The sequence below is a fragment of the Apodemus sylvaticus genome, chromosome 1, assembly GCF_947179515.1.
Source record: "Apodemus sylvaticus chromosome 1, mApoSyl1.1, whole genome shotgun sequence".
NCBI classification, from domain to species: Eukaryota; Metazoa; Chordata; class Mammalia; order Rodentia; family Muridae; genus Apodemus; species Apodemus sylvaticus.
In genome coordinates this window covers 69,864,472-69,891,332 of record NC_067472.1, presented here as the reverse complement: position 1 = coordinate 69,891,332, position 26,861 = coordinate 69,864,472, and the positions used below count along the sequence as shown (strand labels likewise).

The 26,861-nt window shown below is 48.6% G+C and overlaps 1 protein-coding gene and 1 long non-coding RNA gene across 3 annotated transcripts in view; one reads left to right on the top strand and one right to left on the bottom strand.

Annotated features, from left to right (window-relative positions):
• The window catches only part of Ptpre (protein tyrosine phosphatase receptor type E), a 146,938-nt gene that overhangs the window by 90,063 nt on the left and 30,014 nt on the right, over positions 1-26,861 (top strand). The window contains exons 3-6 of one of the 2 annotated variants that reach the window (XM_052196464.1): positions 16,891-17,009; positions 24,423-24,516; positions 24,757-24,830; positions 26,619-26,755. In XM_052196464.1, the coding sequence (XP_052052424.1) occupies positions 16,898-17,009; positions 24,423-24,516; positions 24,757-24,830; positions 26,619-26,755 (417 nt within the window). In that variant the 5' untranslated portion in view covers positions 16,891-16,897. Of the gene's footprint in view, positions 1-16,890; positions 17,010-24,422; positions 24,517-24,584; positions 24,684-24,756; positions 24,831-26,618; positions 26,756-26,861 lie in introns of those variants that run through there. The other variant, XM_052196472.1, reaches the window with a different exon arrangement.
• LOC127694800 (uncharacterized) lies at positions 18,637-24,769 on the bottom strand. The gene is made up of 3 exons (XR_007979863.1): positions 24,681-24,769; positions 24,460-24,556; positions 18,637-19,050 (listed from the first exon to the last, which is right to left on the bottom strand). It is a non-coding gene; the product is annotated as an uncharacterized LOC127694800 (long non-coding RNA).

Sequence of the window (26,861 nt, the reverse complement as noted above, 5' to 3'; positions counted from 1 at the left end):
TCAGTGATTGAGAATGCTCAGGCATGGTCATGCCACAACACACATGTGAAGGTCAGAGGACAACGTTCAAGAGTCGATTTTCTCCTTTTACCCATGAAGGTCCTGAGGAACGAACTCAATTACAAACTCAATTACAGCCTTGGCTGTGAGCACCTTTATGAAATGAACTGCCTCTGAGGCGCTATTTTTGTGGAAACCTTGAGAACACAGAGTTGGACAGTGTCAGAGGGTGGGGCTTGTGTCCTTCCTCTTTTCTATGTCACTTAGGACCTGGGTTTAGGAGAGAGGTTTGGAGTTGGCATGTCTCTGTGGCTGACAGAATGAAGACAGCTTATGCAGGAACCATTGAGCGGTCTCTCCCAAGTTCCAAGATCATGTCAAGTCCAAGGAATGTCTGGATCTCACCAGATTTCTGTCTTGCCCCATCATGGTGTCCTCTCTGCTTCTCCCAGCCTCCCCACCTGCACTGTGTGCCATGGGAAGGATGAGGCTTGTGTCACAGCCCCTGCCCATCCTCCCGACCCCCACAGGTTCCACTTGCTGGTACAAGTGGCGAGTGGCACAGGTTTGCCAGTTGCTAAGCACAGTAGCCTAAACTCTGAGAACACTGAAGCCTGGCTCTGCTTCTCTTCTCCCTCTTCTTCCTAGTGGGTTATGACATTTCCTTCCACTGAAGTTTCTTCCTCCTTTTAACAGAGCAAGGAGCTGTCTCTTAAAGGACATAATATTCTTGAGTCTCTGTTGATAAATATTTGAGGCAATGGGGCTCTGTGTTTATAGAAACATCGGTTGCAGGGGAAGAAAACTCAAGTTGGCCTTTGGGGGTGGGGAGCAAAAACTGCTTCATTCACCCACTGGGCAAATATTTATTAAGTACCTATTTTAAGGATGAGGAGGCCTTTCCCAGGTAGAACAGGATAAACGAAGCTTTGCATGCGGATGTTTAGAGTCCCAGACTCACAAAGTGCTAACACTGGCTTCTGCCAAAAGAAGCAATGGATTTTTTTTTCTTGAGGATTTGGGGAGTCAGTAAATATTTTTCAGTTAAGTTATTTGGAATTTACAAAATGTGTATCTGTTTGTCCTAAAATGAAATGTTTGTCCGTTTAGATGTGCTCCACACTTATCCTGATGAAACTTCACAAACTTGTTCAGAAGCAAGAGCATGCCCACAATTAACAAACTTCAACCGCTCTGCCATGTGGCACTTGGCAGGCTGCCCAAGTCTGAACTCAGGCTTTGCCATTTTTCTAATTGAGTGTCAGTGGGCTGGTGGCCTGACCTCTCTGATCCATAGTGCCCTGTGAAACCTGCGCTGTGGAAGCCTTGCCTTGTTCCAGAAAGATATCAGAGGCAAAGAAGACTCAACTCTAGTCTTGTGGGGATGGGGACTAGGTGCTCTCTGCTGGTCTAACGGGAGCCTCACTAGACTCGATTTGTTTAGTATCTAAGGTCAGAGGCTGGCTACAATGTAGCTCTTGCTGAATCCTGTCTATATCCTGTCAGAGGGAAGAGCCTCTTCCGGCATCTAGGAGGTTCAATGTCCTGTTTGTTCTGGGAAGTTTTGTCCTTGGAACTACAAGTGTAGATCCTCCCCCAAGATATAGGTCCTCCCTCAGCACCAGCAGACACAAAAAGAAACAGAAGTAAAAGGGATGCCACACTCTTCACTTTGGTTACCTTTGAACTAAATTCATTTCAAAGTATTTGTTTACATTCCAGAAAGGCCCATCATCAACAGCAGGGGAGCAGTGTCTCAGTTTATTCCAGAGAGTAGTGACTCTGATCACTTGACCACCCCATCAGGATTCAGTACCTTGTTGCAGAAGGCCCCCATGGTCCGGGCAGCACCAAGGGCTTCCCTCACCTCTCCAACTTCCTGGAGACATAAGAAGAATTTAGGCTCTACTTGCTCACTTTATATATCCAGAGGGAGTCAAACATATGCAGCAGAGACCACAGCCATGGTTAGGAAGATGCTGGTTTAAACTCAGGATTCCTCAATTCCTTAATCTTCTAAATATTATTATTGAAATAGTAAAGGTTATTTATTTGGTGGGGAGTTTCCCTCCCACTTCTCTGACGGCACATAGTCAAGGCAGCCTTGTGATTGGCTCCCCACACCCTTGGTGAAACAGAGAAGGGTAGACCATACTCAGCCATAGCCATGAGGCAAGAGTCCAGGGCAAACAAGAAATGGTCGCTTTGTTGATAGAGCACACCACAGTTCTTGGGGGGAGGGCGTTCATTATTTCATTCATTCACTCATTCATTCACTCATTCATTCACTCATTCATTCACCCATTCTGTAAGTCCTTCTGGTCAGTCCCCAGATGTGAGGTCCCCTGCAGGCTGGCAATGTGCCTTCATGTATGTCCCAAGCCCCTTTAGGCCCTGTCATTTGCTCAGTCCAACTGACCTCACTCATTCATGTCATTGATGTTCCCCTATACCGAGCTCCCAATTCGCATGATTTTTCCCAAGCTGCTCTTGCATTTGGGAAATGGGAGAGCCAAAGGACTTGGACACCAGGCTCTCTCACCACGTGCCTGGCTCTGCAGAGAAGGCTTGGCTGGGAGCTAGCCCTTTTCCTTGGCTGAGAAATAACAGGGCAGCCCACTCGGTGAAAAATAGGCACCATCTACACATCTGGGAAGAGGCCATGCTGCCAACAAATTTTCTCCCCGTGGCTGTCCTTGTCGGTGTGTTAAATAGCCAATAGCAGGTCCATTAAGCAGCTGGCAGGTGAAACCAGGTATCCCCAGAGCCATCGCCACCTCACCTTTAGTGCCTCCCGGATATGTATGCACTGTGAGTTATAGTCTCCAGGATAATTGATTTTAATATGTATGGAAGAATCGATGCTGTGGGAAGAAAGCCAGTGTCCTGAATGTGCCATGCCATTGGATGGGTAATTTCCTCCCAACTCTTTCAGCCGAGGGACTTTCACTGGACTGTTAAATTTCTTGACTGAGGGAGGAATGAGGGACCCACGGATCTTAGAATTGAATTGAAAGTGAGAACATGAGGGATGAGGGGCCTGCTAGGGGGAATTCGGATGTGCCTTAGAAGGCTAATTCCTAATTAATTGCTTCACCAGCGTGTGAATGGAGAGGATTTGAGAAGCTTGTCACAGCATCGCTGCGGTTGTTATTTGTATAGTGATGGGACCAGAAACCACATTTATGAAGTGAATCTGAAGAAATGCTGGTCAGAGGGTGACCTCTGGGGACACACCGAGTTAGTTAGGAAGGCTGAGCTCTGATCCAGCTGCAGCAGGTTGATGTGGGTCGATGTTTCTGTGACTTTCCCGTGGCGCCATCTGCTGGTCATCTTTAGCATTTGACCTCTCTAGCTTCAAGTGTTGAGAGTGCATAAACAGCTCCAGAATCCTGCATCTAGGATGCTTTCAAATTCAGGTACTAAACTGAGCAGAGACCAAAAAAATGTTAGCCAATAATGCCTTAATCATGTGAAATCCCCTTCTTGGACACCAGTCAGCTTCCTCTCCAACAGTCAGCACTTCCCTATTGTGTGTCTGCCTCACTGGACAGTGAGCTCTTTGAGTCCCCTCTCCCGCCCATATGTCTTCATGTTGGAACCCAGTTTCAGGAGGTGCCCAGCCGTGGGTGCCCTAGATGAGCTGGAACAGAGGTATGGCATCAGCATGGGTGTATAGTATGCAGAGGTACTGTCCTAAGCTGGCGCAGAGCAGATCATGAACAGGGCTCACCTGGGTTCTCCCATGCATCCTCAGGTTGGCACAGGGTCTCAGATGACAGAGCCTCAGATTATGCAAGGTAGAGTGTCTGAGAGACAGGCAACTTACAGAGTGACAGGTATTGAGCCCAGGTGTCTGCCTCACCCATCTGTCTCCCTGTCCTCGGTGTACTGCCAGGCTGATTTCAAGACATAAGATGCTCTAGGCTGATCTTATATCAAAACTTTCTGGAGCTCAGCACCTCCTTAGGCAGTAACATAACTTCTGCCTGCCCATGGCTTGTGAGATCCAGACCAGCATCACCCTGTGATGAACAGTAATAGTATTCAATATTGCTGTCCATCCTGGCCTAACATCAAATAAAAATATCAAGAACATCGTTCTTTCCCCCAAGGTAGGACTGGTGAGGGTCCCTGGCCGTAGGAAGGCTTTCTCCAGGCAGCTATCTGTTGACCCTCTGACTCCCTGCTCAGCTCAGGAACCATGCAGGTACGCTTCTGACATGCCAGGCTTGGAAGAGCAGTATTTCATGCTCCCAGGAGTGCCCTGAAGCTGAGGATGCAAACTTAGTCACCATGGCTTCTCTAGCCCACAGTCTACTTAGGTGGGTGCATGGGGGTGGGGCTGAAATACTCACTGAGGTCATCTCCTGAAGAGTGCCCCCACCCGCCCCAGTTAGAGTAGAAACATTTAAAGTGAGCATGTTTGTCTAGCCTTGCCAGGTAAACTAGACTTCTTCCATGATAGGGAAAACACCTGTTGAACAAATGAGCAAACACATCCTGGACAGATAAAGAACAATCCCTACTACTGTCTCCTGGTCACACTAAAAAATCAGCATTTCTTTAAAAATGCATGAGCTCTGTGATGCTTCCCAGTGTGAAAGCCAGCCATTGTATGAAATTGGTGTGCATTTTCTACTAAAGAGGAGAGTGTCTACTTATTAATATTCCCAAGGGGTAGCTTTTGGGTTCTCTGCCATGCTGCTGTTATAATTTTCTATAATTATATGGTGCTGATTGTAGTTTGCCAACAGAGCGTCAATAAAATGAAATGTAACCCTGGAACTAACACACTCACACCACACCACCCCCACGCTCCTTCTCAAGAAATCTCTTGCTCAGAACACAGAGCCTTATGATGGTCTGGGGCCCAGGGAGACGAGAGGATGTCATCCCCAAAATCCTAATCACTATGACCAGGAGTACAGAGCTTTCCTGCAGGATTCAATTTGTGCAAATAATAGGAAGCATATCTGTTAGAGGACCCATTGTGATAATCTAGAAATGAAGAGAGAATTCTATTTGTATTTTTTGGGGGTTGGTTTTTTTTTTATGATGCTGGAGATTAAACCTGGGGTCTTGCACATATTGGGCAAATGATCTACTACTGGGTACAAACACAACCCATGAATCCTCTGTTTGAGCAGCACTATGAGCTAGGGGAAGAAAGGAGTTTGACAGAATTCAGAATTAGAGGCATAGCCATCTAGAAGCCAGGAAGCAGACTCTCTGTAGACACCGAACCTGCTGAGGGCTTTATCTGGGGTTTGGAAACCCTAAAACTCTAAGGAGTTTCTATTGTTTATCTGCCATGCAATCTGAGGTGCCTCGCTCAGTAACCTGAACCAAAGAGAGAGTGGAGTGGCTTGCTTTATTTTGTTCAACTCTGGACACAGTCGGTGCCATTAAATAGCTGAATGACCCTCATATGAATGAATGAGAGGATGGATGTGTAGACAGATGAGTGAATGAATGAATGAATGAATGAATGAATGAAGCTACCACAAACTGACTTGGATTGGACTAAAATTTGCCCCCTCCCTCTTCAATTCTCTAGATATGTGTCTTGGGCCAAATAAGTTGTGGTCTCTCTGGGTTGTGGTCACCTCGGAAGCAAAAAGGCATAGTGGGGAAGCACATGGTCCCTCTGTGCACTGCACCAGGCAGGAAGGTGGTGAATTGGTGAGATTTTAGTACTAGAATTAAGAGTGCCCTGGTCTGGGGGGTGGGGTGGGGACTGTAGGAAGGGCACAGGTTCCTGGAGAGACTGGCATGGGCTAGCTAGGTGAAGGAGAATGGATTTGTTTTTCTTTTCGACACACTTAGTTTAATATTAGAGTAGATTTAACCCCTTCCTTCCTGATACTCAAATGCATTAGTTCTCATATATATATATATATTTAGTGAACAAAGCTACTGGACACACCTGGGTTCCCCCTTTCTGTGGATGAGTCTATTTCTGCATTTGATGGTAACACCTATGGGTGGAGCCACTGTAAGAGATTCTTGCTTAAGTTTTGAAGCTATTACATTAATGTGGAGGATTTGAGAGCATGTCTATGCACATAAAGCCCAGAGCCCTAGCCTTCTTTGAGGCGCTCAGGTGTGGCCTGAATCCAGAGTGAACCAGCTTCACCCCATTTCTTGGCATATTGCCCCCATTGGCCTCTTTCTTTACAGCCTATACTGCTGCTCCACAGGTGGACGCGAAGGCTGGGCTTCGAACGGCTCTCTGAGGGCAGAGGGCACATGACGCTCTCTGGCACCCTCACTGGAATCCCCACAGGACATTGGGAAAGGGAGTTGAGGAGCGGGAAAGCCTAATTTTTATTTCCTGATCGAAAGCAACATCCTTTCGCAATTTCAAGTGAGGTGTCTCATTTTCAGCGCCTCGCCATGCCAAGTTGTGGGAGAATTTTAATTCAGTTTGGTCTTCCTTAATTTGCTGCGAATACATGCGTTTTAATCTTCTTTTATTAAAAATAAATCCAGCCTCCTCACTCGGGTCTCTTGTGTAAATATCTAATTAGGGCAGAAGCATGGCCTGGTCCAACAGGGGTGTGTCATTGTCCCCCAAGAAAGAACTGACTTCAAAGAACTCCCCCTGCCACATGAGCAGTGTTAATTGAGCCAAACAACGTGCATGAATTATTTATAACCACTCCTCTGGTTATTTGGTGACAAAATCTGATTCCAAGTTGCGGCTAGATACATAATGTCCCCGAATTATAACTCAGACTTTCTCTGGCACACCCAGTTGTGCGAGCATTGAACATGCACAGCTTCTGTGACGCTTGGGATGTTGTGGAGGCTCAACCTGCCCAAGCCCTGGACTAATCTGGACAGCCTCTTTCCAACCCAGCCTGAGTGTTCCTGTGGGAAAGTGTAGGGTATTGAGGGCTGCTATCTCACCTTGCCCATTTCAAGGGCAAGAGAAACAAGGTCTTTTTCTACTGCTGAGATGACCACATTCTCTGAGTAGCATACAGTTGGTTACATTTGCTTGGATCCAAGCAAATGCACTAAGCCCTTTCTTAACAAAAGAGGGACAGGACACGTGACAGTCTCCACTAAAGGTTTACTGCAGCCTACCAGCGAGGCAGGGTAGAATCACAGTAATGAATTCATACCAGTAGCATTTGAATAGCATCCTCTCTGCCCGTCCCCCCAGCCACTTCAAGATGTACAGAGAGCTGTTTCCCTACCTGGGAGAGAGGGTGTCAGGGTGCCAATCTACGACTGAGAATGCATCATAGTATAGAAGCTATACGTTGGAAGGTGTTAACTAGAAGAGAGCCGGTCACTCGCTTTGGTCTCTTCCTTTTTGAGATGGAGTTTCTTGGGACTTTGAATGTGCTACATAGCCAAGGATGACCAAGCTGCTGACCCTCTTGCCTTCACCTCCAGAGTGCCTGGGTTACAGGTGTGCATGTGGCCTCACTGATCTTTTGTCTCATGCTGGAGATGGTACCCAGGGTCTCGTGGATGCTACGAGGATTCTGCCAACTGAGCTACATGCCCAGTGTTTCACTGTGTTCAGAAAACATTCCTCTTCTCAAGGTGGAATTACATGATAAGGGTAAAACTGCACAGACCTCAGGCCTAAGGTTTGATGGATTTTGACAAAAGCATGTCTCTCTCTCTCTCTTTTTAAATTGAATATCGTCTTCATTTACATTGCCAATGGTAAAACCTTTCCCGATATCCTCCCTCCCCTAAAACTCCAGTCCCTCCCCATCCTCCTTCCCCCTGCCTCCATGTATATGCCCCTCCACCCAACACCCTCAGTTTCCCTTTGTTGGGGCCTCTGTTGAGCCTTTACCTGACCAAGGACCATTCCTCCCACTGATGCCCAATAAGACCTTCCTCTGCCACATTTTTGGCTGGAACCATGTGTGCCCCTTGGTTGATGGTTCAGTCCCTGGGAGTCTTGGGACATCTGGGTGGCCAAAATCATCCTCCAGCTCCTCCACTGGGGACCCCATGCCCAGTCCAATAGGTTGTTGCTAGCATCTGCCTCTGTATTTGTAAGGCTCTGGCAGGGCCCCTCTGGAGCATGGCATGCTCCTTTTGGTATGCACTTCTTGTCATCCATAAAAGTGGTGGGGTTTGGTGACTGTTTATAGGAAGAATCCCCATGTCTCTTTTATTATCCAAATACCTAGCAAGAGGGGACACTGACTGTTTCCCTGGGAACTTTGATAAGCTGCTCATGTCTCTGTCACAGGAAATAATGCTCATCCCTTCACCTCTAGGATATAGTTAGTCCCTGCATATGCTTTCTAGAACTTTCTACTCCTAGAGGCTATGGAGGGTATAAGCCAGCCCACTGAGCCCTAGATGAGGGCACAAACCAAAATTCCCCAGCCTGTTTCCTCTTGGCCTCAATTGGGTGGGAAGCACCATGGTGCTCTCTGGTGGTACTGGGTTACTTGTGTGTGCTTTCTTCCCACAGAGCTTTGCAGCAGGCAGGTAGATCGATGGTGTCTGTGCAGCAGCCTCTAGCTGTAAGTCACATGCCTGTCGTCTCTGCTGCTTAAATCTCTCATCCTGTGGTCCAGTTAAAACAGGTCCCATTGACCCAACCAGAATCCATATCTGTGACTCTGATCATGCAGATGGTTCTTCCTACTTCTGGAAGCTGAGTGGGGTTGGCTGAAACCTCTGCTGATGACAGCCGTTCCCTGGTATAGTGGGTCTAACAGATGAACTAGGCAGAAGGTAGAGGTGGTAAGATATGTCATCATATATGTAATTACAGGCTCTTGCTGACCTTTAGGAAGCCCCTGCATGGAGACAGGAGAGAAAAGGGAAGGGGAGGGGAGGGGAGGAGAGGGGAGGAGAGGGGAGGGGAGGGGAGGGGAGCGGAGGGGAGGGGAGGGGAGGGAAGGGAAGGGAAGGGAAGGGAAGGGAAGGGAAGGGAAGGGAAGGGAAGGGAAGGAGCTGAAGAGGTGCTTGGTGGTTAAGAGATCTTACTCTTGCTCTAGCAGAGGACCTGAGTTTGATTCCAAGCACTCCTGTTGGGCAACTCACAGCCTCCTACAACTCCAGCTCCAGGGAAATCAGACACCCTCTCCTGGTCTCCACACACACATTTAGTTACTGGGCATTGGTAGAGCTGGGTGCCAAGGCGATTGGCACATTTGCTGAGGCAATTATCCTGAGATGGCAGAAGCTGATTTCAGCACAGAGAACATTAGTCTATCAAAATGCTTGTGAGTCTCCCTTGGAAGCAGTAATGGAAGTGTTGGCTTATTTATGGGTCTTGATCGAAGGGTGTCTCTAGCTGATTTATTGTCCAGATAAAGTCAAATAAAAGTCATGAGGGTGAGGAAGTGATCTTTCCCCAACTCTTCCATTGAAAGTGTCTGTTCCAATCCCCGGGGGCCTTCCAAAATACTTCCTGCATTGCACAGCTGTCTCTTCCCAAGACTCCAGGTGCAGCTGGCACACCCATTCCCTGAGGGGTGGCTGCTTCATGAACAGGACACAGGATGCGACCAGAAGGGAAATGGAACAGGGCCAGTGCTACCTTCAGGCTTTATGAAAATAGGGGAACTGCCTTCCATACCTTCTTGTCGCCCAAAGCAGAACCCCACAGCTTAGCTTGGGGGCTATGTTCTTGTGGCTGTCACATGCAGGTTCAGAGAAGGAGTTGTCTGCAGCATGAGGGCCAGTGGCTCTAACAAACAGTATGTATTCGTCTTGCCCCCTCCAAACACACTGGCCCCCCAGCTACAGATACCTGCTTTTCCATCTTCTGACAGCACCCCATACAATTTTACTGGGTACTGTTGGGACTCAGCCTTTCTTTCTCCTTCAGCCACCTGCGTAACTAAAACAAGATCATGAGGTGGCTTTGACTCACAGAACCACACATTCAAATGCAGAGAGGAGCTGATGGAGCCAGGGGAGGGGCCTGGAAGACAAATGGACAGCTGCCATCAATGATCAAGTTAGAGTGATCTGTATAGTGTGGAGGGCTGACGTGAAGAACAGGCATCCATGGTGGCTGGTGAGGGGCTCAGGAGGCTGGTGACAGCGAGGTGGCTCCCCAGGACAGCCAAGTGAACAAGGGACTGGGAAGACAAAAGTGGATTGACGCAAGAGCACCTGTACTGCAAAGCCACACCTCGTGTTGACATAACTTCACAATTATGTTCATTTCTGGACATGCTTATTAACATGAAGCTACACTGGCAGTGAGAGCAAAAACCATTATGGTTTAAACACGACACATGTCCCCAAACACTCATGAAGGTCTGTGTGTAGCCCAAGGTTGTTTTCCTCAGGTGTCTTGTCACAGCCTCAGAAGGCTGACTATCCCAGAGGGTAATGAGAGCTCCTTTCCCAGTGAGCAAACATCGCCATCGCCGTCCGGACTTCCCTTACACGATCGACAGTGCCTCCCATCAGTGCCATGAGTTTTTCTGGTTGAAAAAAGAACAGAGACTGAGAGAGTGCTGAGGGCAGGGTCCTGTTGGTTATCTCTCATTTTTCAATCTGTGGATTTTTACTATCTACAGGGTTTCTTTTTTCCTTAATCACCAATATCCACTCACTAATAAAAAAAAAAACTGAGGTAATACAATGATCAAAAGATGATTCCAACAAATGGCTTGCCTCTATGAAGAGTTGACTGTGACTCCATTCGCTGGTCTTGCACAGTTTCTATCCATTAACTTTATGTGACTCTCATTCACTGGTCTATATGACCCCCCCATTCACTGGTCTATATGACCCCCCCATTCACTGGTCTATGTGACCCCCCCATTCACTGGTCTATGTGACCCCCCATTCACTGGTCTATATGACCCCCCCATTCACTGGTCTATGTGACCCCCCCATTCACTGGTCTATGTGACCCCCCATTTACTGGTCTATATGACCCCCCCATTCACTGGTCTATGTGACCCCCCCATTCACCAGTCTATATGACCCCCCCATTCACTGGTCTATGTGACCCCCCCCATTCACTGGTCTATGTGACCCCCCCATTCACTGATCCATGTGACCCCCCCATTCACTGGTCTATATGACCCCCCCATTCACTGGTCTATGTGACCCCCCCATTCACTGGTCTATGTGACCCCCCATTCACTGGTCTATATGACCCCCCCATTCACTGGTCTATGTGACCCCCCCATTCACTGGTCTATGTGACCCCCCATTCACTGGTCTATATGACCCCCCATTCACTGGTCTATGTGACCCCCCCATTCACTGGTCTATGTGACCCCCCCATTCACTGGCCTATGTGACCCCCCCATTCACTGGTCTATGTGACCCCTCCATTCACTGGTCTATGTGACCCCCCCATTCACCGGTATATGTGACACCCCCATTCACTGGTCTATGTGACCCCCCCATTCACTGGTCTATGTGACCCCCCATTCACCGGTCTATATGACCCCCCCATTCACTGGTCTATGTGACCCCCCCATTCACTGGTCTATGTGACCCCCCCATTCACTGATCCATGTGACCCCCCCATTCACTGGTCTATATGACCCCCCCATTCACTGGTCTATATGACCCCCCCATTCACTGGTCTATGTGACCCCCCCATTCACTGGTCTATGTGACCCCCCCATTCACTGGTCTATATGACCCCCCCATTCACTGGTCTATGTGACCCCCCCATTCACTGGCCTATGTGACCCCCCCATTCACTGGTCTATGTGACCCCCCCATTCACTGGTCTATGTGACCCCCCCCATTCACTGGTCTATGTGACCCCCCCATTCACTGGTCTATGTGACCCCCCCATTCACTGGTATATGTGACCCCCCCATTCACTGGTATATGTGACACCCCCATTCACTGGTCTATGTGACCCCCCCATTCACTGGTCTATGTGACCCCCCCATTCACTGGTCTATGTGACCCCCCATCTATGAGTCTTATGCTCTTCATGCAATTGCCACCTGTAGGTTTTCAGGGTCTTCCTGGCTTCTCAGGTTGGAAACTTCGGGGTGTTTTTCCCCCAACAGGGAGAGTAAAGCTTATCCCCATGAGTCTGGCTCCCTGTACCTCATTGGTCCCCACTGAGGGAAATGCTGCTAGCCGCCTGCTCCCTACACCAGCGCCTAAGCAGACTGGACCAGACACGTGCTGCTTGTTGATGAGATGAGTCCGTGTGTGAGGATGTGCTGCTGAGTGGGAGCCTGTGATTTTCCTGCTCTGGTCTTGTCGCCTAGATGAAAGAGAATGAGTTCTTACAGAAGAGCCTCTTCACTTCTTACTTGTCTTCAAGAGGGCTCGGTGAATAATTGGAATTATGCAAATTAGCATGCACCATGTAGGGAATTGAAATTGTTCCCTAGCAGGCCTGCTGACAGGCTCCAAGACTCACAGGTCCTTCCCAGGTAAGCGGGGCCTGATGTTACTCCTCTGCATATGACTATTTCTCCCTCCTGACTCTTCCTCCTTCTCTCTCTCTCTCCTCCCTTCCCTCCTTCCTCCCTCTCTCCATCTTTTTCCCTCTCTTATTCCCTCCTTCCGAGTTGCCAGTACCTGACTGCCACCCCTCTGTGTCCATCTTCACATGCCCAGGATGACACTGCCTCCAGCAGGTCAGCTCTTACCAATCTAGATAGCCCATTCCCTGCCCAGACCAGGAGGCTATCGACAGGTTACAGTCAGGCTGGGACGCTCACACCATGTCTCTCCTCTCCCCTCTTCCCTGCCTGCTTTTTCTGCTTCTGCTTTTTTCTTAATGTGTGGACCCCTTTGCCACCTCTTTTTAAAGATGTTTCCATGTTTGTATTTAGACATTCGATTACATTTGCTCAAAAGCAATTAAGGTTCACCCTTCCCCCACTGAGCTGCGGACTCCCCGTGAGCATCTTTTCTTTTTTAATAAGCAAAGCCATCTCAAAGAGGCAAGGTCATACAGATACACCTAAAACATGCTGTGTTTGCAGATTTTAATGAGTCACACACACACACACACACACACACACTGTGTGTGTGTAATTGTTTAAATCTTTCATCCCTTTAAGTACATTCACACCTAAAAGTTAGGGAAGGTCTGGGTTTTGTTTCTTTTGCTGTGGAAAGACATTGTTTTATCTGAGATTTTTTTTTTTCCTGGAGCATTAAAAACAATTATCTTGTCAAGTGGGTCACCTTGTCTTGAGTTTATAGTAAAAGGTTAAGAAAAAAAAAAAAAGCAGATACTTGGGGCCTGGAGAGATGTCTCCATGGTTAAGAGCATAGACTCCTTCTGCAGAGGTCCCAAGTTTGCTTCCCAGCACCCACATGGGGTTGAGGAAAAAGAATCACAATAGTTTGTAACTCCAGGTCCAAGGGATCTGACACTCTCCCGGGTCACTGTATTTGTGTGTATTACACACAGACAGCCAAGCCCTCGGAGCTTCAGCTTGGGATTCTATAAGGTGTGGTAAAGGCAGGAAGGGCCAAGCCTGGGACTCGCTGTACTCCACAAAGAGTGGCTGGTGTTGCCAGCCATTATGTCACAGTGCTGGTGCCTTCCTTCCCACATCTACACTTACATCTAGCCTTAGCTGCCTAGCACCCATGGGTGTATGTCATCTGTGCTGCAGGGGAGAATGAAACACCTGTTGGTTGTCACTCAAGTGTCTTTAGTCCTCCTAAGAACACTCCTGCTGTGGGGATATGTCATGGATCAAGTTTAGCCTGCCCCAGAACCTTTGCTGTCCCACCTCTCTCTAAGACCCATGAATAATGTGTGTGTAGAAGTGAAGGACCTTGGGAATGGAATAGTGGTCCTGGGAAAGATATCCTGGAACCTTCCATGTCTATGTTCATGTTCTCTTGGTGTGGAGGTGGTCGCCCCAGAAAGCTTACAGGGACATGGTGGCCTTCTCACTTCCTCATATATAACCCATCACTCTCTAGGTATGTAGATTTCAGACATCTGATTTGAGCCCCCGTGTGATTTTAGTCATCTGGGTTGTTAGTAGAAAGTGAGCCTGAGCAAACAAGTCACAGGCTAATGCATCGTTGCGTGGCCTTCTCAATTGAGCCCCAGACTTCCCACTCTTGCTCTTCCGGTCTCCCTAGGAAGCAGAGCTCCTGTGGGTTAAACCAAAGGTTGCCCTGACCGTTGTCGGTCATGCACAGCTGCCTTCAGGCTGCCGTGTCATCCCGCCAGCTGAGGGTTCTGGTTGTATGCTTCATTTCTGGAGGACGATGACCTACAACCTGGTTGTGTGGTCACCGCCTTCATTCCTTGGCGGCATCACCTCCACAGCTTCTCGTGGGGCTGCTAGGACGCTATCCTTGAGCTGCCCTTCCAGGTCCGGGGCTTCCCAGCTCATGGCTGGGGCTCGGTTCAGCCTTGCATGTCCAGATCCTAGCAGGCTTGTTGAACGTTGTCGTGGGAAGTGCTGGAATAGTATTCAGTAGAATAAGAATGATAGCTTTATAGTCCTATTGAGAGATGATGGGTGGATTTTGAGTAGAGTAAAAATAAAGTGTGCTTTTTCTGGGAAGAGAATGCTTTGTTCATCCCAGCTCTGCAGACTGCACAAGCTCCCCGGGCCTCCTGTGCTTAGCACTTGGCAGGCACACAGCAAATACTACTCAGCTACAATCCTTGGAGCTCGGCGTAAATTTAATTCCTCTTTCACACATTATTCCTGCACAGATTCCGTGCCTGTGCTTACTAAGTAGCCTGTGCAAGTTTTTGAGACAGGATAGCCAGGGAGCCTCCGACAGGTTGTTACTAGCCTTAGAATTCAAGTGGAATACTAAAGAGACACCAGATGGTTGGACAGGTTTTGATGTCTGCACACTCTATCTCCCTCTGCTGGTCCCATCGGGAAGTTCAGCTCTGAGAACTTGCAGACAGGCATCCATACATAATGAGGAGAAGCAGCTGAGGACTTCATCTTCCCCCAGGGTGCTGGCCTGGCCTCCTCTTAGATCACTGAATGCTTGGTGGGGAAGGTTATTGATGCTTGGGATGAAGCACAATGTTTCACCCAGGAATTCTACATCTCTGGAGTTGGATTAAGCCAATTAATAATTCCCAATCAATTACCCTGCCGTTTCCTCTACTGTATGTAAAGTGCCATAACAGGGTTCAGTAACAGACTGGAAAGAGAAAAGGCAGTGTGTGACGGTATGTGTGAAGCCGCCTGTCAGCTGAGAGCCTGGGCAGCATGGGTCCAGCTGAGGGTGTGTGTCCCCAGCAGTCCTGACCTCCAACATGGGCTTTATAATCCTGAAGTCTGACTTAGTCTGGTCTCTCACCCTCCGGGAGCCAGTGGTATCAGCCCTTGAGGGGTTCCTGTGTACATGATACCCACGCAAGTGGCAGGCTAGAGCAGGTACACACTCGAGCAAGGGTCCAGCACAGAGAAAGCTGTCTGTGTCTGGTCCACTTTATAAATCTACAATGTGCCTTTGGGAGCTAAGAGAGGCCACACATGCTGGTGGCCACTGACTAATTTCTGTGAGGTCATTTTTATAATGCACGTGGAACCCCATTCATCTTGGCGGTTCATCTGCCTACTGAGGAACACTAGGGTTGCCCTGTTCCTTCCGCGTCTTCAGTAATTACAAACATCAGCGTTCCCTGTTGGAACAGTGTCATACGTGCTGAGCATCTATCTACTGGTTTCAGTTCTGAGGTCTGGTCCATTTGCATCCTTCTTGGAAGCTTTGGGTAGCAAACTCTTTCTCAGTAGGGATGGGACAGAGCCCCTGGGCTGGCTCTGGGTGAGGCTCCAAGGACTGGGACTACATATCTGCACTGGGCATGTGCTATCGTTTGCCGCCATGGGTCAGGAATCTGTAAGCAAGGCTTTCTACACCACAGGGTAGTCACCATCACTGTCACCTCTAAGGTGATTGGGCAAAGATGGAGAGCCAAGAGCAAATCCGAAGACAGATTACCTGTGGGGTCTTAGTATGAGAGAGCTTTCTCTGTGCTGGACCCCTTGCCAATCGGTCTGTCCCCTGAATCCATTCAACTCAGTAAACACTTAGCTTGCTTCTGAGGCTGTAGATGACTCTTAGAATAGGAAGTTAGTCCAGTCAGAGGCAAGGCCAGGAGGGGGCTACTGAAGTGGGCTGGGAGAGTATATTGCCACAGGATGGGAGAGGGTAGAGAAGGACCCTGATGCTGGCCTCAAGGCTGCTTGGTTCGTGAGCCAGGTGCAGATGGAATAGATTTGGCTGGCCTAGTGAAAGGGGCCCAAAAAACACACACGAAGGCACTGGTATCTACTTACCCAAGATACCACAGTCAACATAGATACAATTTGGCCAGAGAATGGCTGTGCAAGGGAGGCAGATGAACAGTTGGTATTGGGGGATGTGATATCTGGGGTGCCAGGTGACTCAAGCAGATGCCTCTTGGCTGGCAATATGGATAAAGCTGGGGTCCGATCCCACTCCGTGCTGCTTCACCCTCAGCAATGTAGGAGCTGACAGCCTTGGGACCTTGGTCTGGACCTGCAGGTGACAGGGACTGTACCACTATAGTATGGAGACATCAAAAGAGACCATAGGCCGGGCGGTGGTGGCGCACACCTGTAATCCCAACACTTGGGAGGCAGAAGCAGGCGGATTTCTGAGTTCGAGGCCAGCCTGGTCTACAGAGTGAGTTCCAGGACATCCAGGGCTATACAGAGAAACTCTGTCTCAGAAAGAGAGAGAGAGAGAAACCCTGTCTCGGAAAGACAGAGAGAGAGAGAGAGAGAGAGAGAGAGAGAGAGAGAGAGAGAGAGAGAGAGAGAGAGAGAGACCGTGAAGTCAGCAGGCAAATTTCTTGGTTTTCTGAAAACCTACAATGAGCTTCTCTCCTATTTCCTCTCCGTCCCTACTGAGTGACGGTCACATCCAGGGCCTTCTATTCAGGAAGATTCTGAGCAGGCCCTTTTCTCTTTGCAGGTGTGCCATGGAGCCCTTCTGTCCACTCCTGCTGGCAAGTTTTAGCTTGTCGCTCGCCAGAGCTGGCCAGGGCAACGACACCACCCCAACAGAGAGCAACTGGACCAGCACAACTGCAGGTAAGGACCCCGAACCTGTGCCCAGCTGATCCTGCTACCTCACAAACTGCCACCTCCTGAGCACCTAGGGCAGCTGGGACAGATGTTCAGTGGCCTTCCCTTGTGCCAACGAGGATTCCCTGCTGGGGTTGGGGCAGCGATCAGCCTTGTTGAAAAAAGGAATGAGAAAGTCTGCAGAGGGTCATCCAGATGGCTATGTGGGACAAGGTGCTGGCTGTCAGGCCCGATAACCTGAGTTCGATCCCTGGGGCCTACACAGTGGAAAGAAGAGAACTGACCCAGGCAAGTTTCCCTCTGACTTCTACAAGTACATTGTGGCCCATGTGCACACACACACACACACACACACACACACACACACACACACACACTGGTTAATTCAACAATACATTCTGAAAAGTCTGACTTTGACAAGCCCTGCTAGGAGCAACTGTGACCAAACACTGACCAGGAGGTTGGGCCAATGTAACTACTAGCTTGAAGGCTTGTTGTGTAACTTTTCCTGAGGAGATATGAGCAAACATCTAATGACTCAACAGAGGACATCCCCACCATAGACCCAAGAAATGACTGTATCCATGTCTAGCTTAGTAAACCAGTAAGTTTTGGGGGGTTACTTACAGAAGCATCCAGGTGACTCAGGGGCAGCTGCTTCACTGGAAAAGCCCACTCCAGCCTGGGTGACAACTCATGAAAGCTATATCATCACAGTCTCCTGTGCAGCTTATAGGCAGTTCCACTTAAGAGTCCTGCCATCCCAACTACACCCCAGGCAATTTGTCTCTGGCTTATAAAACTTCAGGGCCCTAAGAGTCTTATAGCTTTATGTTTTGTGAGCTCCCTGCCTTCCTTTCATGAGAAAATGTTTTAATATGGAGTGAATAACCAAACAACAGGGCTAATAATGTTATTTTATAATTTGTTAATATTCTGTAATATTGGTATGTGGTGAAGTTTCCTCTTTTAAAAGAACAGTTGTTATTTTTCTAGGTGAATGCAGAGCATTCTTGGATGTGTCGTGGCTTCCAGGAGATGGAGTTAAAATGGACAGCATTGCCCTAGCCTCATGAGAGAGTTAGGACAGTACACCCCAAGGCAGGGATGGGGATTATTCTTAGTCTGTTCCTTTACCTTGTAGTTTAAATATTAAAGAAGAAGAGGCACACTGGTGTCCATGTGACACCAAGGAGGAATGTCAGAGACATTCCCACTGATAGAAGGTAGACATAGAAACCCCATGGCGTAGACTAAGGAAGGATTGCATTGACGGGAAATACCCAGGACCTGGAAAGCATGGACGGGGAGAGTAGTGAGCAGCTTCCAGGGCTGAGGATGAAGGCAGGAGGAGACAAAGACATACTCTAAAGGCGTTACCTACCGTAGCCAGAGCTGCCTAACCCAGGGAAGTTATTCACCATGCATTAAAAACAAGTTCATTGGGGGCTGGAGAGATGGCTTAGCGGTTAAGAGCATTGACTGCTCTTCCAAAGGTCACGCGTTCAAATCCCAGCAACCACATGGTGGCTCACAACCATCCATAATGAGATCTGATGCCCTCTTCTGGTGTGTCTGAAGACAGCTATAGTGTACTTAGATATAATAATAAATAAAATCTTTTTTAAAAAAGTTCATTTTACATGTAAATTTATCTCAATTAAAGGAATAAATTAAATACAAAGCCAATGTGAGGAAGAGGAGGTAGAAAGGGGGAAAAAAACCCAACCAAACAAAAATAGGTCTTCTTGACTCACTGCCTGGGTTCAAATCTTGTCTCAGTCACTTGTTAGCTGGGTAACCTGGATGCACCCACTCTATGCCCCTCTCTGCTCCTCTATGCCTCTCTGTCCTGACTCATGGGGTACAGATGCAGGGAGCATTGCAGAGACAAACAGGCTGGACAGTCTTGAGAGCACAGCCACATTCCTCAGCATCAGCTTTTGCTGTGGCGAAACAGGAGCGAGCTCGTCATCTAGCCAGTCTTCAGACTTCTGATGCTTCCTTCAGCCCCTCAACTCCTTCTTTGTGATTTCGGTGGGTTGTGCTGCACACAGAGAGAGACAGGCTCAGGGCAGATGGCTGAGGCCAGGGAGCCTCCCTAAGGAGTTGGCAGGGATTCCCTGAAGTGTGTCTTAGTGAATGAACCTGCGATGGCAAAGACTGGTCCCTCCCTTTGCACGTCCCTCATGCCCATCCATCCCTTCAGGCACCCTTACCCCATTCCTTATAAGGCAAGGACTACCCACACTAGGGCAGACCAACTGCTTTACTCAACATATAGATCCTAGTGGTAGCCTCATCCAAAAATCCTCTCCCATGGTAGTCTTGAAATGTTTTTGCAGTCATGACCGCATCAAGTTTACACACAAAATTGAGCAACATGTTTGATCCTGGCCCTTGCAAGGCTTAAGGGGGGCTCAAATTATCAATACCCTTACCGAAAAACTTCTTAGAAAAAGTCAGTGGAAGTTGGTGCCCTCTCAAACACCTGAGAGAACACTCTGGATGTATTGTTCTTCCTCCTTGCCATGACACCCATGACCACAAAAAACCAACAAACAAACAAACAAACAAAGACACTGCGTGCATGCCTCCCTGCATGTGGCTTTCCATGTGCAAGTAACTTGGCATGTCCTGAAGCACAGAACATCGAAGACTTGCCCTTAGGACAGCAACCTTCAAGAACATTCACTGAAGTTTCTCAACTCATATCCCTGACTTCCCTCACCAAATACTAATCAGCTGGCTAGTTAGGGATACCTGGATAGCTGTCTGCACATCCCAGTGAACATCTTGAAGCACCTGAGGACAGAGCATCTATCTCCCCACAGTACAGGTTTGATCTGTCAGAGTCCTGTGACAGCCCCACAGGTGGTACCTGAGTCTTCCCCCAGGGTGGCATCGCCATCCAAGACTAGGGCTTTCCAAGTTCATTTGAGAGCAAAATGTACTGGTTCATAACATAGCCATGGGCAGGAAGTGTTACTTTCAGGAAGAGAAAACTATCACATGACCTCAGCACCCAGAACAGAAGTAAATGTGAAACTTGCTCTGGTTAGGTCTCCTTCAGGCCTCAGCAAACTAGCAACTGCTCTGGTCCCAGTATCAGGAGCCACAGAGGCTTCAAGTTACACGGCTACTCCTTTGTCCTGCAACTTGGGAAGGCACCCCAAGTACTCTTTAAAAGATCTGGCCCCTGAAAAATCACGAAGTATCTCTTGAGAATTAGCACATTGCCAGAATGTGCCAGAACAACAGGAAATGATTTCCTTTCATCTCTGGCCAAAATTAATTCAATATTCATCGTGACACATTTTCTTAGACAAAGAATTCATTATAAATATGTAAAAATAAGTTGTGAGGAAGTGTTATTATCCATAATACATACAGGAAGAATCCTAAATTTTAACATGTGAAAGAGCACATTAGGAAAATGGATGGTGTTCTGGTTTGCTTTGCTACTGCCATGGCAAACACTGTGACAAAAGCACCAGGGAGGTAAGGGTTAACTTAGCTTACATATCTTGTCATGGTCCACCATGAAGGGAAGTCGAGGCAGGAGCTTAAACAGTAGCTAAAGCAGAAATCAGGGAGGAATACTGCTTAGTGGCTTGCTCAGTGGCTTGTGCTCAACTATCATTTTTAAACAGCTCAAGACCACCTACTTAGGGATGGGGCCACCTCCAGTGGTCTGGGGCCTCCTATATTGGTCAATAATAAAACACCCCACCGACAGGAGCATAGGTCCATCTGAGCAAGGCAATCCTCAGATAATTCCAGGGTGTGTCAAGTTGACAGCTGAAGCTATTAGAAGATGTCAAACACCACCAGGCAAATCAAAGCATCTAATTAATTCCATTTTAATCATCAAGCAGAGGTTCCGAACTCTCTAGATAGTAGAGAAAATCAAGTTAAAACGTTATTGTGCTTTTGCCTGACTAAAAGCGGAAGGATCATTAGTGTGCAGGAGAAAGTGTCTCCCTCGTAAACCCCAGGTTAGCGTAGAAGTCGGATGCTTTGGGAGGCCATCTGGATATTTCTACTGTTATTTGATAATGAGTGTAGGAGATACAAGGTCCACTTTTAAGGGTGCCATACAGAAACCCTGGTGAGATAAAGGACACAGTTAGGGACTGGAGAGAGGTCTCCGTGGTTAAGAACACTCACTGCTCTTCCAGAGGACCCAAGTTCGGTTCCACATAGCCCACATAACCTCCACATAGCCCTTCACAACTGACTGAAACTTCAGCTCTGGGAGATCAAACACACTTTTCTGGCCTACTTGCGCACCTGCACACATGTGGTACAAATACACAAAGGCATATACCCACCTGCAGATACATAAATAGAAATATAACTTTTTTTTAAGTATAGAAATATAGGGAACAGCAAAGTGGGAAATAGTCACAAATACCCATGTAGTCTGGGCCAGTCCAAAGTGTGGGATGGCAAGCAGCCAGGACACAAAATGAGGAGACTCACCTAGCATGGCAGCTCTCCAGGAGCAATGAGAGAGTTGTGTGTTTCATCCGGTTTCTTCATACATAGCATTAGTGTTAAGATATGTCATCAAGCGGATGATTCTTTATAATCATTAGTTTGGGTTTTTTTTTTCCTTCCCTAACAATTTGTAAAATAATAGCAGTTCCTTTGGTCATGTGATCTCAGATGGCAGGAGGGATTAGTGAGTCTAATTTATTTACCAAACCTATGTGTTTAGTGTCATAGAAGAAAAGGTAGGGGAAGATACACTCACAACTTCACGCTAGGGAAACAAGACAGTCCAGCTATGTGTGTTCAGTCTGACTGGGCTACTTGGAATGTTTATTACAGTCTTCTGACCCAAGAAGCTTTATGGACTAGATCCCAGAAAGTTCTCCAGAGCAGTCCTCCAGGGACTGTTGTCTCTTCCTAGAGCACAATTGCTCACTGTGCTTCTGTCTTCCTCTTCCTCCTTTACTTTAACTCCGCCTCCCCCCTGGGGACACCCTAGACTGTAGAATGCCCCTCATTGGATGGGTACTCTTTGTTGCAGAATGGTGCAGAGTTCCATAGGGTCTGGAAAGAGCTTCCCCAGGCTGGCCCACGCTCTTCTGCCTGGGTCCTTCTGACACAGCAGGCAAGTCACTGGGGAAATCTATGTCCAGAGTAAAACACTGCCCCACTACACACACAAACTATTGTCTCTCTAGTGTCAGGACCAGGTTCTGTGTAAGCAAATGTGTGTATACACACATGCAGGTATGCCTATGCCTAACGTCTATGTGAGCACACATGAACTCACTTATCACATACAGTTGGGAAAACCAACAACACTTTAGGGAAAAGGCTGAATCATCTAGAAAGACCCATGTCCACCTTCCCACCTGGCCCTTTGCCCATCCCCCACCCTGAGTCAACGTGACCTGGAAACAGAATGTGACCATAGGATATCCTCTGGGAGACCTCATGCCTCCCTGGGTCGAACAGTTCTGGGACCAAGGGGACACTACTCAGTATACACCAGGATTTATTTCCTGGCCCACCATGTTTGTCAAAAAGTTCATGTTAAATCTAATTAACTGACCAGCCTCCACAATTTCAAACATGGTTACATAAAGTATGGGCTTCTTCCTTTGCGATATTTGAGGCAAGAAGTAGTCTGGTCCCATCTTCCCATAGGCTCTGACACTGTAGCCAGAGCATCCCCCATGGCCCTCCGTGTCCCCTCCCACCCAGCCTGGCTCTGGGTGTTGTGCTACCCTTGGGAAGCCTGCGAGGTTCTGGCCCCGACCTCTCTCTTTCTGGACAAAGCACATTAGAAGTGACAAAAACTAAACTGAGGGATAATGAGTCCCTCTGAGCCATCCTCCTGCCTGTGTGACAGTCCATGTAGGACTCATGTCATCCAACCCATGCCTTGTGCGATCCTCATGTCTGTCACTGAAGCCTGTACTCCGAGAACAAGGACACAGAGGCTGGTCCCTCAAGTCTTTGACAGAGCCCAGGGGAGAATTGTCAGGGTCGAAGCCCCTCTGTTTGTGACAGAGTAGACCTTGTAGCTTAGCCAGTTTAGTAGCTGCTTCTGCAGGGCAGAGGCTGAGCCAGAGGCTGACCTCTGGGCAATGCAGAAGTGGGTAGTTTCACCATGGTGACACACTGAGAAAAGACAGTGAGCATTTCCTGAAAAGAAGGAGGGGGACTGCCCACACTTTCTAATGGCCTTTGACCAAAAATGGATGGAGTTGAATCAGGGTACCCTAAGCTGTGGGACTCCCTGGGATTGGCTTAGCTCTGCCCTTCAGTGCAGGCAGCTCCCAGCAGCCCAAGCTAAAATTTGATCCAGGTCCTAATCTAGGGTTTACCATTCCCTGGAACCACAGGCATGGAAGTCTTGGGCCAGGCTGCTCCTAAATGGCCCCGGCTGGGTAGTGGGCAGGTTTGGGGTATCCCCCTAAGGGAAGGACAGATATTCCTAATCATTAAGTCTGATAAATATCTGACCTTGTAGATGATGGGAATCAGCCTTAGATCACATGCACAGGACTGGGAAAACCATGACATTCCAAACTCCTTCCTGGAGCCCTGAGTTTCGATGGACCAGGGTGTCAGGGAGGAAAGACATGAACTCCACAACACATACTCAGCTTGGGAACAATGTTTGGCTCTTCTGGAACTCAAGAGGATGAAAATCTAGCTACTGACCTCCAGGGTCTCCCATGGGGGGGGTCTGCTCACTCCTGGTAGCAATGTGCCAACTGCAGAACATAGCTCCCCTGGACCAGTTCACGACAGGAGCCACACTGGTTAACTGGAGTAGCAGGCTTTGGATGGAGCCCTTTGGGTGGGAGCTTTGTAGAGATGAGAGTGCACCCTAATAGGTTAAGAGAATGGATCTATTGATGACCACAAGGTCACCAAAGCCAAGGTGCTAGGGCAGGAATACATGTCTCTCTGAGGAAGGTGGACCTGGGAGGTGTGAAATATGGACAAGCAACTTGGTTTAGGAAGCCAGAAGAGTCTATATCAGAGAAGTCACTGCTCTGAAAAGCCAGGCCACAGTGTGCCTGTTCTTCAGTAACTGTACCAAACCTTGGAGCCAGTCTGTTCCTTATACCTGATACTCCTGCTTCATCTAGGCTGGGACATAACGACTGTCCCCTGAGGAGGAGCCACCTTCCTCTACCTCCTCATTGAAGAGACAGGCTGGGCCAGAAGTGCTTAGAGAAATAGCTGACTAGCAGGGTACATCGGGGTATGGAGAGGTCACCCTTCATCAGGGTCCTTGAACAAGTCCCACCATTATACTCTTTTGTCTCCAGGAAAAACTGATAGGAGATAATTTATAAACCGCAGCATGGGGTGTGCTTTGGAAGTCCTTACCCCTTCCCAGGGTCCTGATGGGGTCTCTGCCCTCGCCCACCCTCCCACCCGCAGGCCCTCCGGACCCTGGTGCATCTCAGCCCCTGCTCACCTGGCTGCTGCTGCCTCTGCTCCTCCTCCTGTTCCTCCTTGCAGCCTACTTCTTCAGGTAGGAGTGTCCCCGGGCACTGACGTGCTCTAACCAGCTCCTATGAGGAAATGAGTGTGCTGGAGGCTGGGGGTGTGGGCCCAAACAGCTCAGACACCGACTGGCCAGGCCTGAGCTACACACGGCTCAGCCATGAGCAGCAGAAAGAACTTTTCCCGGCTCACCTGGTGGGTATGGCCGCACTCAGGGCTCTGGGGGGTCCCCGCTGTGCTGAGACCTAACACATCTTGTTCCTCTAAGGTTCAGGAAGCAGAGGAAGGCCGTGGTCAGCAGCAACGACAAGAAGATGCCTAACGGGATCCTAGAGGAGCAAGGTATTGCACACCGGGTCTTTCTTGGTACAGGGGACAGGAGCTGGGCGGTCACTCAAGCTTGCCTGTCTCTCCAGCTCCTCCTGGACTCATGCTGCCGCTTGCTAGTAACACAGAACTTTTCTATTTCGGAAGTTAGTGTGAGAGGTCGTTTTCTCTGCAAAGAGAACGGATGTCTGAGACATTTCAGTTTGTGAGGTTTTTTTTTAAAGAGACCACTCATATCCTGTCAGTTTAGCAGGGTTTTGCCAAGTAGCATTTTTCATTGAGGCCTTTGAAATCTCCTGTGATAAGGCTCTAACTCATGATGAGAAGTGTTCAGATGTCACCGTCCTACCTCAGGGTCAAGCTAGAAAGGACACTGCTCTGCCAAAGCTGTTCCCTCTTGAGAAGGAACATCAGTTAGGGGACATGCCTAACTAAGATTCCAGCTGTGTTCTGACTTGTAAACGCTGCTTATAAAAGCTTGTTTTTCTTTCTCTGTGTTTCAATGGTAAGACAAAGCAAAGGTTTTTAACGTGCAGGTTCTAGCTAAGCAGGGGTGGCACAGGCTTGTAATCTCAGTACTTGAAGGCACTTGTTGAGACAGAAGCAACACAGGTTCAAGGCCAGACCGGGGTACATAACAGGACCCAATTTCCAGTGAACAAGGGACCTGGGGACACAGCTCAGTGGCACAGCACCTACCCAGTGTCCCTGGTTTTTAGTGACGATAAAAACCACAAAACACTGCCTCACAACAGTGGTTCCAGCTTTCTGTTATAACTTCCTACAGAGCTTTGCCTGCCTTGAGGTAACATGCTTGCCATCAGAACTCAAGCGACACGTTAGAACCACCCCATCCCCCAAGGTAGTAAAGGAACTAACACAACCCACAGGTGGCAAGAGAGGACTCAACCCTGAGCTGTAGCTGCAGGCCTTAGGGGACCTGCATGTCTGCATAGACCATCGTACGGCTCCGGTGCATCTCCATGCATCCTGCCCTTCTCACCACCCTGCACACCCCAGAAGCCAGTGCAGAGGGAAGAGTGTGTCTGGGAGGGCAAGAAGCCCACAGGCTTCTACCAGCTCACCTGGCTGCAGCCAAAGGGTGTCTGTCAGTGAGCTCTGCAGATGATAGGACAGAGCCTTTTGCAAAGGTGACAGCGCTGACCTTATCGAGCTAGCTCCCTCTCTGCAAAGAGAAACGCCAATCCCCAGCACTGCTTGCACTGAATTCTGAGCTTGCTTGCAGGGTGGCTAGTCAAAGACCCTCACCCCACAGCCCACCCTCTCCTTTGCAGTGTCCCCTCCTCCCCACCTCAAAGATGGTTTATTTCTCTGCATTGTAATGTGTGAGATTTAAGGAGGCAGATCTGTGTGTTGCTAAGAAGGGGAGGCTGCAAGACAGAGATCCTGGCAGACCCCCATCTATTCTGAGCTTATACCCAGAACCCTGTGATTAGTCTTCTCTGGACCCGGTTGCAGTGTGAAGCTGCAGTGACCCTTTTGTGGAAGGAGCACGGGCTAGAGCGAAGGCTGAGTGGTGGGTGATCTCACAAGCAAGATCAAGAATACCGTGTCTATGATGGACAGGAACATTGCCATCACTTGCTGAAAGTAGGGTGTGTTGGGAAGCAGATGTTTGATTCAGTTGTTCAGGGCTAGGTTAGCCCCCAGGGTGAGCAGTTTGAGAGGACTGGTTCCCTCCCACTATACAGATCCATTAGGAATGCTGTCAGACCATCTGCAGGATGAGTCAGCCACGGGCAATGGAACTAAGTGGCTTCTCTGTTGCTCCTGGCCCTGCAGAGCAGCAGAGGGTGATGCTGCTGAGCAGATCTCCATCAGGTCCCAAGAAGTACTTCCCCATCCCGGTGGAGCACCTGGAGGAGGAGATCCGGGTGAGATCTGCAGATGACTGCAAGCGGTTCCGAGAGGAGTTCAATGTGAGTGTCCCAGGTCTCAGCCATTGAGAGGAACGGTGGGACAGTCAGAGCCGGTAGCTCCAGGGACTCGGGGACTTTGTGCCACTTGAGATGTTGCTCAGAAGTG